We start from the raw sequence: 16,731 nt of genomic DNA on the forward strand, positions 1-16,731 counted from the left end.
CATTACCTCATGGAAGTCCCCAAGTACCTCTGCTACACCATACACAGGGTGAGCCTGACCCTGCAGGACTGGGGCCTGCATGGGCGTCCTGGGTCTCAAAGACCAGTCCAGCAGGAAAATGAACTTTTCCACAGCAAGTGCCATTTTCCATGAACGCCTTCTAAAGACAAACTCTGGAGTTAGGCGTTTATAGAAGGGAGCGGTCTGGGTACTGCAGATGCTGTCATGAGAGGTTCCAGAGGATTTACTGCCTCCATCTGGAAGGCAAGGTAGTATCTACCAGCTGCTACTGCTTCTTTTGTGTCAACTTTGGGTATTTCAACTTCCTTCATACTCTGTTGGGATACGTTGGGAAGATAAGTAAAGCCTGCTTCCACACATGTCTGAGGATTCACTAGGCATGAAAGGCCTGACCTGAATGTAGGCACTGATAGGCTGGCCGCCACAGAGGAAAAAGAAAAAAAGCAAGCTAGCTAGTGTGGGCACACCCCACCCTCCCTTCCTGGGTCCTGGCTGTCATGATGTGAGCAGCTGTCCCCCCCCATGTGCTCTTTACCACGATGTGTGGAAAACTCTAAAACTGGGGCAATATAAATTCTTCTCTCCCTAAATTGTTTCTTAAATTGTCACAGCCGTGAAAAGTCTAACACGTGCGTTGTTTGGTGGTTTGAATGAGAATATCCCCCATAGTCTGGATGTTTGAATACTTGGTCCTTTGTGGGTGACGCTGATTGGGAGGCTTAGGAGGTGTGGCCTTGTTGGACGGCTTTGGGAGTTTAAAGACTCCTGTCATTTTGAATTTGCTCTCCCTTTTACCTGCTTGCATAGTTCAGGATGGGAGCTCTCATCTTGCTGCTACGTTAGCCATCATGCCTGCCGTTTCCTGCCACGACAAACTCACCCCTCTAGAACCGTAAGTCCAAATAAACCCTGTCTTCTATAGGTTGTCTTGGTTACGGTGTTTATTACAATAATAGAAAAGCCACTAATACACATGAATAAGTAAAATGACAGGCCAATTATAATACAAAATAATACATATTAGTGAATAAAATACACAATGTATTTATTAAGATTCATCAACACCATATGAATTTCACTCCAAAAATTTTAAGGCAGTATATTAGAATTCTCTCAATATAGTTTATTTCATTAGTAAATTAAATAAATATGATTATATTAATAAGTGCTGCTGAGGTGCTAATGCAAATCATGAATTATATATGTGTGGGAACAAGTTTATTTAAAAAAAATTTTTTTGGGGGGTAGGTTGAGACAGGGTTTCTCTGTATAGCCCTGGCTGTCTGGAACTTGCTCTGTAGACCAGGCTGGCCTTGAACTCAGAGATCTGCCTGCCTTTGCCTCCCTGGCTAATTTTTCTTTTCTATATGGGTGTTTTGCCTGTGTCTGTGGAGGCCAGAAGAGGGCATCAGATCTTCTGGAACTGGAGTTACTGATAGGCGTGAGTTGCCATGTGGATGCTCAGAATTGTACCCGGGTCCTCTGGAGGAGCAGCTAGTGCTCTTAATTGCTGATCCATCTCTTCAGGCCTTAATAAGTTTATTAAAAAAATACTGTGGTATATAATAAAGGGATGAGGAAAGTTGAGGAAAAGTTGTATGGAGAATAAAGAAATTCTCTACAGAGTTTTAGGGTCTACTTTAAAGCTGTAAGAAAGCCGTCAAGGTATGTAAGCAGCCATAGGTTTTACTCCTGGCTAAGTGGCCTGTTGCCCTCCCTTTGTTTTTTGCCATGAAAGCTGTACACTCTCTACCTCAACCTACCAACCTGCCATCTCTTCTTTGACCCAGATTCTTCCCAGAATCCAGGGCCTTGGTGTCTAAGGGTTATCTTCCAGCCAAATTTTTCTCCGACTTCTAGTTTCCCTGGATTATGATAAAGGCACATTGGCAGTAAAAGCTCCTCCCCCCTGGTATTTATTGAGTTTTTTTTTTCCATGATAGATGTATGCTCAATCTTGGTACATGGATGAGGGAAGAAAATGGCTCTCTGCTTCGAGTATAAAGTTATAAATGGCGAATCCTTCGTCAGCATCCTCCACCCAGTGACTTGATACAGCTATGGGCATGCAGATGGGATTACAGAAACATTTCCAAGAGATAGAGTCTGAAGTCCACTCTGAGGTGAACCCAGATTTTATTTCCAGGAGTAGACCAAATCAAACCCTCCACAGTCTTCCTTTTTTTCCTGGTCTACTTGCTCTGCTAAATAGAGTATTGTATCATTTTATGACAGGGAGAAATTCTGAGAAATTCATCATTCGACCATCTTGCCACTGTGTGAACATCACGGAGTATATTATACAAACATAGATGGCATTGTCTCTGACCCACCTAGACTATATTATAATCTTAGGAGAGATTACTGTTGTTTACATGGTTGGGTGCCTAAAATGTGGCCCCATTATCAGTGTGTTTTTCTGGGATGTGGCTATTTTGCTTTGGCCAAAACTATGCAAGCAACTGTGGTGTTTGTCACTTTGGGCAAAGGCTTCAAGTATAGATGGAAATGTGAGTGTAGACGGTATGTGTTGATCATAGGCTTGGGGCTCATCTTCTCACACTCTATTTGCCTTCTCAGTGGCTGGGCCTGGATAGGGTTTCAGCCACATGGCCCCATGGAGTGGTGGAATGAGGGCCAAGACAGAGTTTGAATGCTGAAGAGGAATGCAGAGACACCACACTGACCTGGGCCCTTGATTTCAGAATTGATTAAAATGCAATAAGTGTGTGTGCGCGTGTGTGTCTTTGTGAGGTTATAACATTTGTCCCCCCTGAGTATAGTCTAGGAAGATAGAGCCACCAAGCTCCTGATAGAGGAGGCACAGAGCTGTAAGCCTTCGCTAGCCGTGGGGCCCTGATGCTCTTGCAGACTCGAGCTTGTGATGTGAACTAGGCCTGCACAGTGATGACAGGTCAGTGGTCCAGTGAGGATGCCAGGGTGAGGCTGTACTGTGGAGCCCTGGCTGCAGCTGCCCTTCCTCTTCTCTGATTGGGGTGCCCTTGGAGCCCTCCTTAGTAGTGGACACAGTAGAGATGGACACTTCCACTGATCCTGAGCTCCCGTAGCTGCTCCAGGGCTTTCTGGTCCAGGCTGGTGGCCCCCAGCCCCTGCCCATTGAGTGCCAGCTTCAGCCCTCCCTCCTGGCACAGGAGCAGTACCTGGTAAGAATAGCTTGAGTGGGTGGTGGGCTTCCAGACAGACCCTCCCTGGTGCACCACTATAGAGATCCCCCTCCACTGAGGGGACACAATGATCAGAGACAGTCAGGTTCAGGGGTTAAAGTTCACCATCTGCGATGCTGCTTTCCCCCGGGAAATGCTCTCAACCCTGGCTACACACTAGAGCCATAAAGGGAGCTTGAGATCAAGTCTCACGTAGCTCAGGTTGGCCTCCAGCTTCCTATGTAGCTGAGGCTGGTCTTGAACTCCTGATTCTTCTGCCTCCACTTTCCAAGGGCTGGGATTACAGGTGCGCACCACCACACCTGGCCTTTAGAATCTTAGGGGAGCTTTGAAAGACAACTGATGCTTGGCCCCATCTGCATTCACCATGCCTATGTTTCTGGGCCCAGCATCTCTGGCATCAGCATAGAGGACCGAAGGCCAATGTTTGGACGTTCTCTCTGTGGAGCTGGCTCTGGGTACCTAGCCCCAGGGTATTGGCTTGCTCCTCTATCCCAAGATCCAGCCCACAGTCCAGATTACTATGGGAATAGGTTCAAGGAGAGATGTGATGACTTGGCTCAGACCTACCTCAAAGAAACGCTGGGGGTAAAAGAGGAAGGGGGCTGAGATCAGCTTCTTTCGTCCCCAGGAGGAGACCCAGGCCAGTGTTCTGTCTGTGAAGGAAGCTCTGAGTGTCACAGGAACATGGGTGGCCCCATCCCTCAGGCTCAGGGTGAAACTACAGGAAGGAGGCAGAGAAGTGGATCAGCCTCTGTTGCCTACAGGCTGTCGTGTCTCTGAAGGAGAAGGCTGGAAGCAGGAGAGCCACTGGAGGATTAGATAGCTTCCAAGAATTAAGTTTCTGTGTCAGGCTCTGGGCAGAACACTTGGACACATAACAGCACAGAGGCATAGACAGCACGTGAGTATCATACTTGAATCTCTGACTGGAAGACTATGGGGGCGGAATAATTACTTCTTTGGAGCCTCAGTTTATTGCCCCGAAAATGGGGATAGCTGTGATCACAGCATCAGCTAACATTTATTGTTATGTGTCATGTTGTGGCTTAATGCTTTTGCAAGAGCTTAGTGGTAAGGACCAGGCTGCAGGGTTTATGCTCTGACTTTCGAGCTTCAGCCTTGGACAAGCCACTTCATCTGTAAATTAGGGAGGATAAGAATGCTGTTCCCATCTTGGCTGTTAGAATTAAATGAAAGAACATGTAAGTTGCTTGTGTAGAAAAATTAAGTATGGAAATGATATTATTTGCTTAGATAGTATTATTACATACATAGCATCTACATCTTTGTGTGTGCGTGTGTGTATGTGTGCGCGTGTGTGCGCACACACGCACTAGAGGAGGGTGTCAGGTGTCCTCCTCTATTTCTTTATGCTATTTCTTTGAAACAGGCTCCCTCCCTGAGCTTGGAGCTCCAGCTTCTCAGTGAGGCTAGAGGCCAGGAAGCCACAGCACTCCTGTCTGTCTCCAGAGGTGCTGAGGGCTATGCGTGTCCCTGGCTTGTTCCAGGGGTGCTGGCATCTGAACTCCAGCCCTCACATTTGTGTTGGGAGTGCTTCTAAATGCTGTGCCATCTCTCTAGCTCCAGAGTTTTGATGGGCATCTAGGGGAATCTCTTACCAAGTCCAGGGCTCTGTTGGATGGGGTCAGGGTGACATTAGGGGACACGGAAACCTCTAGTCTAAATGGACCTAAGCTACAGGTCAGGGTTTGAGCACCCACTGGAGAAGAAGCCAGGAAGCATCCATTTTCGAACTGCCTCTAGGTTCTGGCTTCCAAGCACTACCGAACACTTTCTTTCTAGGGTAGCTTGTTTCCTAAACCAAGCATTGTGACAATGTCGGAGGCCCTATCTCCTATTCGGGTCTCAACTGCAAAGGCTCTTTTCTGGGACTTGTGATGTGAAGCTAGTTCACTCCACAGGGAAGCAGCACCCATATCTGGGCCAACTCCAACTCTAGTCACAGTCTGGGCTAACTCACATCTTTGCTGTGCTGTAACACAGGGCAAAATGGTGGTGCTGGAAACTTAACCGTGGGGCCAGCCTGCCTCCCTGCCTCCCTCCATCCTTTTCTTTATCGTTTTTGTTTTGGAGACAGGGTTTCTCTGTGTAGCTTTGCGCCTTTCCTGGAACTCACTTTGTAGCCCAGGCTGGCCTCGAACTCACAGAGATCCACCTGGCTTTGCCTCCTGAGTGCTGGGATTAAAGGCGTGTGCCACCACCGCCTGTCTCTTTCTTCTTCTTAAAATTAAATACTTACTCTTTCGGCTCTTGCAAGACCAATCCTCGAACTACAATGACTTGCCCGGGCCAGAGACCCCGAGGAAGAGTGCGTGAGCAGGGCACCTCCTGACAGACAGAAAATGACTAAGATGGTGATCAGAGCGGTGTCAGGGTCCCTCACCAGCAGGCTACCCTCAGGGAACCCAGGAATGCCAGGGCAGGTGAGTCTACAGGCTTGCAGCTAGGAGACTCAGTCCTGCTTACACCTGCGGCAGACCTGCTGCCAGCCGGCTCAGGCCCCTCCAGGCTGTGCTCAGTGTCCTGGTGCCTTCTTCCACAGATGTGCTTTGAACTGTATGCAGCAGGCAAGCAGTGGTTTGTCACTGCCACCTATGAGCAACTGGAGGTCTGGGCCCGGAGGGACCTCCTAGCCTTGGCACTGGGCCAGTCACAGGGGAGTATTAAATACCCATGTGCAGAGTAAGTGAGGAGGGCCGATGAAACTGGAGTTCAGCCCGGAGCTGCCTCACCCTCCCACTGCTGAAGTTCTCCACAAAGAAAGGGAAAGCAGGAAGTCGGGGAGCTGAAATGGGACTCTACCTCCAGGAGAGACCTAGAGCAAGGCTCACTTACCAGCCTGGGGCTAGACAGCAGGAAGGGCTGAAGGAGAGAAGGGGGGGGGGAGGGTGTTGTTAGCATCTGCCTGGGCAAGGAGGTCTTCCTACTTTGCTTGTATTGGGGGACACAAAGAGATTGTGCCTTTCCTAGCAGCAGGTGAGTGATTGGGCTCCCGGTGGAGGATCCTTTGACTCTTGAGATTACCCCCCACCCCATCTTTGAGTAATGGGAAGAGTTAGAAGGACAGTGGAGCTGCCATCCCACATGTCCGGCAAGCTCATGGGTCTCATCTCCCGTCTTTGTCCTGTGAAGCCAACCACAGCCATCTTGCAGGGTTGATCTGAGGATCTAAAGCTCTGTAGAAAGTTATCTTCTGATGGGGGTCATGGGCCCCTGCAGGTAGCCAAATACCTCCAACCCATTTTCCCAAGCTTGCCTTGGAGACAGGAGGGGAGAGACAAATCTAGGCTCTCCTGGGACTTAAGGGAGCCAGGCACATTTTTGGTATCCACATCAGTGAGGGAAGGGGTCAGCTGGGCCTTGTGCAACCATGTGCAGGCAGGAGAGAGGCCAGCTGGCGTCTAAGCATGGCTGTCCAGCCATGCTCCCTAAAGACTCAGATATCCATCCCTGGACTCACATGGGGACGGAACTTCTACAAATTGTTCTCTGACCTCCACACATGCATGCTTCCCTCATCATACACATATGGACATATCATGTATTCACACACACACACACACACACACACACACATACACACACACACACACACACAAAATAAATGTAATAAAAAATAGAAGGAAGAAACTCACATAGCCAACTGGATACTCTCTGCTACCCTCCACAAATGGCTGTAAGGGAAGAAAAAAGAACTGCGAGCCGTTGGGACCACTGTATGCCCCTGACTGCTTCTCACACCTTTAAAAGCTGTGTGTTGAACGTTCCTGTTCCTGGCCCCACCTCAGACTTACTTCATCAATCCAGGGCTGTTTTTTGGCAGTATTGGGATTGAAGCTAGGGCCTTGTGTTTGCCAGGGCAGCGCTACCACTGGACCACGTATTTGGCTGTATTTTGAATAAGTTAATCAGGTAGATAGGATCCATTATCAAACTGCAGCTTGCATGGACCCTGATGTACCAAATCCTTTGCCCCCTCAGTGCCAAGCAGACTCCACCAACAGGAAAGAGTCTTATCTATGGCTCCTGGGCTTCCTCACTGTGGCCACCTTTTCTTCGTCTGCACCCTATTCATTTCTGACACCTTTGTGCACTTCCCCTGTCTCGGTTATCTGAGGCATAGAAGATCTTCCTCTGTCTCTCTCTTAGTCTGGGGTGAGTGAGCAAGCCCCAGACCTGTCTAGATCAAAAGTCAGAGGCCATCTTGGCTCCAAGAGAACTTACATTGGTATTCAGGAATCCAACAGCCTTCACAAAAATGTCACCAAATATGCCCAGGGTGTCCACACGTGACAGTGGGAGCCAGTAGCGGTAGTGAAGAAAATGTTGTCCATTTACACTCACCTGGAGAAGCAGACAGAGCCCAGATGAAGAGCAGCCTACTGTCACCGTGTGCATAATCCATCCCAGGCAACAGCAAGCATGCCTCCCTAGTTTTATTATTTGTCCCCCCCCCCCCCCCGAACTCTGCAAGGCAGGTGCATTGTACAGATAAACTTATGTAATCTACTCAAGGTTGGAGCTGGTAGGTGGCAGACCTGATACTGGGACCAGAGCACTGTCCAGGCCCTCTTGATTGATGACAGAGCTCTTAGTCAATGTAAGTCATCATCATCGTCATTGCCACTAACTGCTGGAGACCTGCTTTGGCAGAATTCATGTCCCAAAGAGGATATGTGGAGTTCTGGGGGTGGGGTGGGGGTTGGGGATGGGTAGACAGACAAGATCTGAGGGTGAATCAGGTTGGCTGTCATCCAGTTTATTGAAAAAAGGCAATAGTTTAGTCACAGGTGAGATTGAAAGCAGACTCAATGATTCAGGGGTAAAAGTGGCCATTAACTTCATTACAGCATTTTCCCTGAGACAAAAGTGGTCTAAATGCCTATTGTTCTCAAAGGTTCAGTAACTCCACCAGTAGCCCTCTTATACCAAGGAAGGGCCACAAGTTCCTCTTGCCAGGGATAAGAAGAATGGCGCTTTTAGCAAGTAGGAACTTTCCTCAAGCCCCTGAAGGAATGGAGGTCCTGAACTAAATGCCTGACCTTGGGAAAAGGACTTCTTCTGGGGACCAGACACTCACTACATTTTAAGAGCGATTTTCATTCCCTGAGGGGCATGGTGCAGCGTTTGCCCAGAGCTGTCCCCTAACTGTGCCCTGCTGTGTCTTAGTCTTACTATACGGGCCTGTTCCCCTCACACGCTCCTAGGAGGGAAGATCCCCATGTCTCACTCTTTTCCCATTACACTGTACCACTCTAGTTTCTCTGTACTTATTAACTAAACTCTGGTCCTTAATGGCCTCAGGCTCTGGATCTGATTGTAGGCATTTCATCCTTGGGGTCCAGTGTGTCCTTAGCAAATCTCTAACTTCCCTGTTCTTGGTGTAATCAGGAGGGCACAATGGGATTCCTGTGTGCAGAATCATCAGGCTACATGGTCCCACGGTAGGGGGGATTTTTTTTTCTAGGAATTATTTTGCTTAAAGAGGCTGTCATTTTATACATTTTTCATTCTTCAACGCATGCTTTTTATGTGGACCAGGATTCACCCCACACTGAGGGTGACGCTCATTATCTTTTTTTTTTTTTTGGTTTTTTTTGAGACAGGGTTTCTCTGTGTAGCTTTGCACCTTTCCTGGAACTCACTTTGTAGACCAGGCTGGCCTCGAACTCACAGAGACCCGCCTGCCTCTGCCTCCCAAGTGCTGGGATTAAAGGTGTGCGCCACCACCGCCCGGCTACGCTCATTATCTTAAGGGGGTCTAGATAACACCTCACAGGCTTGTCCAGAGATCTGTTCCCATGGCAATTCTACATCCCATCAAGTGGCTAGTCCAAGGAACCATCACAGTTCTTTTCAAAGCTCTCCTTTCTTGGGCAGAGATGTCAAAACCACAATGCCTGGGGGAAGTCTAACCTCGCTTCACTATCCTGTCAGAACACTGACAGGCCGCTGTGTCCCCTCTGAGGCTTGTCACCCATCTGAGGTGACAACGTCTGAGGACTAGTGAATGGTCAGAGTCTAGGAGCTGAGAGGAGAAAAGAATGGAGAAGTTGGGAGCCAGCTGACCCTGATGTGGACTCTCTTCAGAGATCCCCAAGAGTGACCAGCCCCCGTCCCCCTCTGGGGCCCATCTTTCCTCACAGAGCAGTTGCCTGGCCTTCCTGAAGTATGCACACACTTTTCAACTCTTTTTCTGGGTCTGCTCCCTCTCACCCTTTCCTCGTTCTCCATCCTGACACCTTTTGGCCTCCCCTCTCCTGAGTTCTCAGAGCACTTAGCGCACAATGCTAGCTTGGCCCTTGGCCCCTAGTCGAGAGGAGCTGGCTGGCTGGTTTCCCATTAAGATCACAGCCCCATATACCTGGAGCCTCCTTGTCTTTCCCTTCAACAAGCTCCGCACCCACCTGAGCACAGTGGGAGCCCTGCAGAAGGCATGCCAACAGGTGAACCTGGGGCAGCGTCACAGGGTCAGCCTCTGTGTATGACTTGTCAACACCCAGTGGAAACCAGAGAGCCCAGACCACCCCAAGGAGCCCTCCAGATGACTGAAGCAGGAGGTGATGGGAACCTAGGGGGTTTCAGGTGTTTCAGCCCATTACTCAGGCCCCTGGGGAGATGCCAGAGGCCAGGCTCTCCACATGGTACGGTGCCCACAGCTTTGCAGGGTCCAGCAGCACAGTGGCTTCCAGTTCCCAGGCTCTTGGCAGAATGTGTTAATTAACTGAGTGTCGGAGGCCTCTCGGGAGGAGAAGACCAAGCAGGGGAAAGTAATAATCAGTGCTCATTAGTGGCAGTGTCTGCTGGGAGTCTGGCCTCCTGGAGAGCATTGCTGGCCTTCAGAGTCTCCTGGGCACCGAACAGGAGGCGAGAGAGAGGAATTCCCACTATCGATGATTGCGAGGGTTCCCAGGCCCTTCCTTCCAGCTTGGAGAAGCGGCTGCCCTTAGTCCTTAGTGTCCCTCTCGACAACCCCACCTCCATTTTTCTATCCACCCAGCCCAGAGAAGGCAAACTGAAAGGGCAAAGACCCCGGGAGCCCAATCACTCACACGCAAGTTGGAATTTAGCCGATTAGTTACTGTGTTAAGCTTACCGGGTGGAAGACCGGCGGTTGCAGGATGAAGCTGTCAGGAATCGGGTCCAGGTGTTCATCAGCTGACATGGGAGCAGGCAGGGCAACTCCACCCCAGCTGCCGATCTTGATTCCAGAAGCTGCGTCCCCCCACTGAATTAACGCACCTTTCCCCGGGCAGGGTCTTCAGCCTCTGCAACAGCTGCGCAAGCTCTTAGTCTCACCTGTTCCCTGTGGAATCCTAATGCTTCCTGGAACAGACCTGGAAAGGGCAGTGGCCCACCTCTAGGGCTCACATCAGCGCACCCCCCCCCCGCCCCCCACTCCGTCCCCTGCCCTGGTGGCACACAGCAGCAGCTTTGGCTGGACCCGGTCTGCTAGCCCAAACTCTGTGTCCAGGGGCGGGTAGCGAGCACTGACTCACGGACCAGCTAACTAAGCCATCTGTGTCGGAAGCACTTGGCCATTTCAAAGGGAAGCCTGGGGCTGGCTCATTTCAGCGAGGGCTCACCAGGGTCTACAGCACCTCAGAGGAAGGAACGGAGGTGGTACACGTGTGCAGGTTCCTTGAGAGGCCCCGTCCCCAGCTTCCTGGCTCCGCCTGCTCTCATTCCTTTCTCCTTCCCGACTCCTTTTCTTTCAAGCTGTACGGTCCCTTGAGACCATTTCATCATTAGCTGCAAATGCCAGGGACCAGCAGGGGTCACAAGAAAGTGGAGTGAGTAAAGGGCAGGGAGAGGAGGGTTCTCTTGGGCTCAGAGCGAGCCTGGGCTAGTGGGAACACAGCCTCTGCTCTGTGTCCATCCACAAGTCATTTCTTCTCCCAGAACCCCTCCCCCACTTCGTTCACCCGTGGGTCAAGAGGGTGACCGTGGCAGGGCCTTCCTTGTGTTTGAGCCTGGGCTTAGATAGCTGTGTTTTAGGAGAGGCCTCCAGGCCTGGTACAGATTCCAGTAAAGCTTCCCCTTTAAAAATAGCATAACTTCTCAACTTTAGCCTAACTTGGGAGGTTTCCTGATCTAACCATGGGGTCAGACTTGGCAGCAGGGAGTTCCTGGTAGGACCAGGGTAGACAGAACGTCAAGTGCACGGGGTGCAGAAGAGTAAGTAGTTCCTGGTACGGGGGAGAGCAAGTCGGGGGCCTGGGCTGAGGGATCTGGCGGGGCTGCTTCACCAGATCTCCTCACCTAGAAGTCTGCCGGGAAGGTGAATTGTGGGGCCTCCACCCCGGACCTGCTGAAGAGGGCTTTTGGGGGTGAAGTTCAAGAATTGGCCCTTCAGGCAATTCTTCTGGGCGCGAATGTCTGAGAAACCCTGACTTAGGCCATAACTGAAAGCTCGCTGGGTGCCCAGCCAAGATGTTTGTTCAGCTCCTGCTAGGTAGGTGGATCAGGGGAGCCACAGGTGTTTCTGTGGGAAATCAATACCCCCGTGCTCAGGATAAATAAATGCTATCCACAGCGGGGAGGAGAAGCTGCAGGTGGAGAGACCAGTTGGGCCAGGATTCCAGGCCCTGCACTGTAGTCAGATCTGGGTCCCCAAGGCCAAGTGCCCTTCCCCCACTCCCCACTCAGTCCTGCTGGGATGGAAGGAAGGAGGGTGTATTCATTAATTTGGGTTGCCACAACAAAATCCAACAGGCTGGGGTGGGGTTGTAAACGACAGAAATCTGTTTTGTCTTTGTTCCGGAGGCTGGACGTTGAAGATCAGGTGTTGACAGGTTTGGTTTCTCCTGGGGCCTCTATCCTGGGTCGGCAGATGGCTTCTTCCTGGCCTCATACAGTTAGTTGGTTGCCGCTGCTATCTGTAGCTGGGTTCTCATCTCCCTTTTATGTGAGGATGCAACCTTACTGGACCAGGGCACACCAACAAGACCTCATTTTTATCTTAATTATTTCTGTAAAGGCTGTGTCTGTAAACACGGTCGTGTTTCTGAGGCTTCTAGGGGTCAGGATTCAGCATGCAGTTTTTAGAGGGTCACAACTGGGCCTGACACAGAGCAGTGGGCTGTGCTCTCCTCCTGGAACTCCAAGGCCCAGTGGTGAGGGGTGTGGCCAATGAGGGCCTTCTGGGGAAGGGCACAATGAAGAAGGGAGGCATAATGTCTCTCTCTCCCGGTTACCTCGGTTTTGAACATCCAGGAGGGCCCTGGGTGAACTCAAAACACCCCAAGAATCCATTCTCCAGAACAAGAAAGGGGTGCTTCTTCACACCACCTGGGAACTGGATGAGATAATTAGAGGGTGTGAACATTAGGAGAAAAACTAGTCAGGAAGAAGGGACGGAACTTGGCATCTAGCCCCACTCCCATTTAACCTAGCTGGAATTATTTCTGTGTCTGTGGGAACTGGGTTCATCTTTCTCAACATGGATAATAACTTTTCTCATTCTCACATATGGGCATTCTTTCCTTTTTCAGTGATGAATAAGGTCACCTATGTTTTGCATTGGGTTCTCACTAATAAACAGGAATACTGCCAACTACATTTCATCCCACTGTTCTTGTGGTATTCATTTATTTGTTATTTTTATTTATGTTTAGTGTATGCCTTTTGAGTACAGATGCCCACAAAGGCCAGAGGAGGGCATCAGATCCCCTGGAGCTGGTGTATTGGCAATTGTGAGCTGCCCGATGTGGATACTAGGAATCAAGTCTGGGTCCTCTATAAGAGTAGAAACTGCTCTTAATAGCTGAGCCATATCTCCAACCACAGAGTAAAATACCTCAATAAAATATTTTATAACCTTTTATCTGGGGTTGGGGATTTAGCTCAGTGGTAGAGTGCTTGCCTAGCAAGCACAAGGCCCTGGGTTCAGTCCTCAGCTCTGGAAAATTAAAAAAAAAAAAAAAAACCAAACAAACAAAAAAACAAAAACAAAAACAAACCAAAAAAACAAAACAAAAAAAACAAAACAAACCTTTTATCTGGAAAGATTAACTGTGAAAGTATTAACCACTGATGAAAATGTAAACCAATATGACCTCTAACATATTCCTGGTAGAAGTGAATTTGGTATTGTCAGAAAGAGATAGTTTTTTTTTTTTTTAATCTTAAAACTGAAATTTTGTATGTACCCTTGGGTATCAAGTCTTATGAACTCTCTTGCATGAATATTCCAAGACACAATTCAGGTTCCTTTCCAATTGGTTCAATTAAGGAAAAAGGCAAACAATCAAACCTATCCACCCAGTAGCTTTATAATTGGATCAATAAATCATGGTATGAGTACACAGTAGACTGACTAGTTTACAGTCTCTACAGTAATGAGTATGTGTATGGTTCTCTGTGACCACCAGAACAGCAGAGTAACAATCCTTGGGAGGCAAGAAGGCAGTTCGGTTCAACACATTGACTAAGTAGCTTAGTCCAAACTTTGTAAGTCTGATTCCAAGTAGTTTAGGCATATTTAAACACAGCACAATTTGGTAAAACTTTCCCAGTGATAATTAACTCAATCTTGTGTGCACAATAAAGCCCAAAGTAAGCTAAATAAAGGTTGTATTTTACAAAGTTTCAATGTAGTCATGTTCATGTGACACCTTGGTTCTATAGATTGAGAAAAACAAACTCATAATAAAAGTCTGGGAGAGGATCTGGCGTGGTCTCAGCCACACAGATAGTGCAAAATTCACCAGGCTATTAACCACGGTGGATAACAGGTTATAAATCTCTTCCTTTGAAGGAATAACCCTGTGTGTTTAACATCAGTAGTTCCCTAGTACTTACCTGTGAGCACAAGGACCTCTTGCCTCCTACACATGAGTAAGTCATAGAAACAAGTTTGGGGGAAGGAAGTCGACAAAGAGAACACACAGTGTGACAAGAGCGTCTGTCTCAGTGCATTTGCTAAGAGGACCAGTTGTTTTTTTTTTCTGTTGCTGTGATTAAAAAGCATGACCAGGGCAACTTATAGAAGGAAGGGTTTATTCGAGCTAATGTTCCAGAGGTATAAAAGCTCACGAGGTTGAGAAAATGTCTTAGGGTTTCTATTGCTGTGAAGAGACACACAATCACAGCAACTCTTATGAGGAAAACATTTAACTGTGGTGGTTTGCTTACCACTTTAGAGGTTCAGTCCATTATCATCATGTCGGGGAGCATGGCAGCATGCAGGCAGACATGGTGCTGGTTACACCTTGATCAGAAGGCAACAGGGAGTAGACTGAGTGTCACACTGAGCGAAGCTTGAGCAGAGGAGACCTCCAAGTCTGACTTCATAGTGACACACTTCCTCCAACAAGGCCACACCTATTCCAACAAAGCCACACCTCCTAACAGTGCCACTCCCTATGAGCTTATGGGGGCCAATTCCATTTAAACTACCACAGGAGGCATGGCAGCTGCTGCAGGCATGGTGGCAGGACCTGGAAGCTGAGAGCTCACACCTCAACCATGAGCACAAAGCAGAGAGCAGAGTGGAAGTGGCCACGAGGCTTTTTCCTCCCAAAGTCTAAAACCTCCAGCAAGGCCACACCCCCTAAGCCTCCCTATAGTAGTCAGGGTTCTCTGAGGGAACAGAACTGATAGAATGAATGGATATATATCTTGCGTAGTCCAACAATGGCTGTCTCAGGAGGGAAAGGCCAGGAATCCAGTAGTCAGTCAGTCCTCCTCCAGACTAGATGTCTCTGCAGTCCTGATCTGGTGCTGGAGTCTGGGAGGGGTCCCAGAGAGCTGCTGGTTGTTAGTCTATGTTGGAATCCCAAAGAAGCAGGCTCCAGTACTACTGAAGGAATGCCCTGACAGCAGGTTAGATGAACTTGCTAGTGAGAGTGAGGTGAGGGCAAGTAGTCAAAAACAGACACTTCTTCTATGTTCTTTCATATGAGCTGCTATCAGAATGTCTGGCTCAGAGTTAGTTAGGGTAGGTCTTCCACTTCAAATATTCCCCCCCCCCCAAAAAAAAATGCCCCACAGACAGGCTCAGCTGCTTGGGTTTTAGCTGATTCTGGATGTAGTCAAATTGACAATCAAGATTAGCCATCACACTCCCCAAGCAACACCATGAACTGGGGATTAAGTGTTCAAGTTGCTGACCCGTTGGGGGCATTCATTCAAGCCACTTTACAGTATGCTATAATAAAGACCCTTGTAGATATCAGGAATGTCTCAGAATTCTCAGGTGGGATGTTGAGGACCTGCTCTAGCAGACTCAGTGTCTGGTGAGACCCGTTTTCAGGATCAAAGATGGCACTGGGGTTTCTCCTAGCTCTTTAGGGGCCTCTTTTATAAAGACACAAGTCCCATTCATGAGGAGTGTGCTGCCTGGGTCTAAGTTCTTCCTAAAGTCTTTCACCTAGTCCATTTACTTAGGGCTAGGATTTCAGTATATGAATTTTGAGAGGACACAGATATTCAGGCCAAACATCATTCTGAAAATAAAGTTTCAAGCCTGAAAACAAAATGAGGTATTAGGGATGCAAAAGGATTTGAAAAGAAAAAAAAAAAAAAAAACCAAAAAACTAGTTAAACGGTAAAGAGAAATCAATGGATGAGTGGATAAAGAAAACATGGTTTCATTCAACCACAAAGAATGACTTTTCATTGTTTGCAGGAAAATGGAAGAATCTGGTGATCATGCTAAGCAAAATAAGTCAGACTGGGAAAGGCGAGTATCATGCATGTGCTTATATGTGGACTTCAGGAATAATAATAATAAGGACATGAAGAGAAAGGCAGCTATGAAGGATGTGGAAGCCGAGGTGAGATTGAGGGAAGGATAGTTGAATAGTGAATTTGACCAAAGCACATCAAACTCAGGTGTGAAAATACCACATGATTTTCTAGAGGGAAAGGCCCAGGGAGGAGAGTGACTGTATATAGTCTTAGCTGAGGCTGAAAAAAAGGATCCTTTGAGCCCAGGAGTTCAAGACTTGCCTGCTCAACAGAGCAAGGTCTCATGGTAAAAAACTAAGCAAAAAACAAAAAGCAAGGACACCTTACACACAAAACTCAGGATGGAGGTGATGAGAAGTGGAAAGCAGGGGGTATAGGTAGAGCTTGTGTATTGGGTTGTCATAGTTCTGAGGTTCCACCTTTGTTTATTACAATATATACTTATTTAGCTTTTTTTTTTTTTTTTTTTTTTTTTAAGACAGGGTTTCTCTGTGTGTAACTCTGGCTATCCTGGAACTCATTCTGTAGAACAGGCTGGCCTCCAACTCACAGAGATCTGTCTGCCTCTGCCTCTTGTGTTGTAGAATATTATTTTAAGGTGTGTTACTTTTGTTTATGTTGCATTTGTTTAACTCTGTGAAGCTGTGTTACTGTGTCTGTCTAGAACACCTGATGGTCTAATGAAGAGCCGAACAGCCAATAGTGAGGCAGGAGAAAGGATAGGTGGGGTTGCCAGGCAGGGAGGATAAATAGAAGAAATCTCGGAGAGAAAAAAGGACACCAGGGTCCAGCCCCCCCCCCCCCAAGC

The 16,731-nt window shown here is 48.2% G+C and overlaps 1 protein-coding gene across 1 annotated transcript; it reads right to left on the bottom strand.

Moving 5' to 3' along the window:
- Window positions 1-1,248: 1,248 nt before the first annotated feature.
- Window positions 1,249-10,897, bottom strand: Lgals12 (galectin 12). The gene is made up of 7 exons (XM_076558692.1): window positions 10,327-10,897; window positions 7,455-7,574; window positions 6,866-6,904; window positions 6,066-6,092; window positions 5,470-5,558; window positions 3,777-3,927; window positions 1,249-3,182 (listed from the first exon to the last, which is right to left on the bottom strand). Exons 1-7 carry the CDS (start codon window positions 10,393-10,395, stop codon window positions 3,036-3,038), a joined length of 642 nt encoding a protein of 213 aa, XP_076414807.1. The 5' UTR covers window positions 10,396-10,897; the 3' UTR covers window positions 1,249-3,035.
- Window positions 10,898-16,731: the final 5,834 nt, after the last annotated feature.

The sequence above is a fragment of the Peromyscus maniculatus genome, chromosome 1 (genome assembly GCF_049852395.1).
Source record: "Peromyscus maniculatus bairdii isolate BWxNUB_F1_BW_parent chromosome 1, HU_Pman_BW_mat_3.1, whole genome shotgun sequence".
NCBI lineage: Eukaryota > Metazoa > Chordata > Mammalia > Rodentia > Cricetidae > Peromyscus > Peromyscus maniculatus.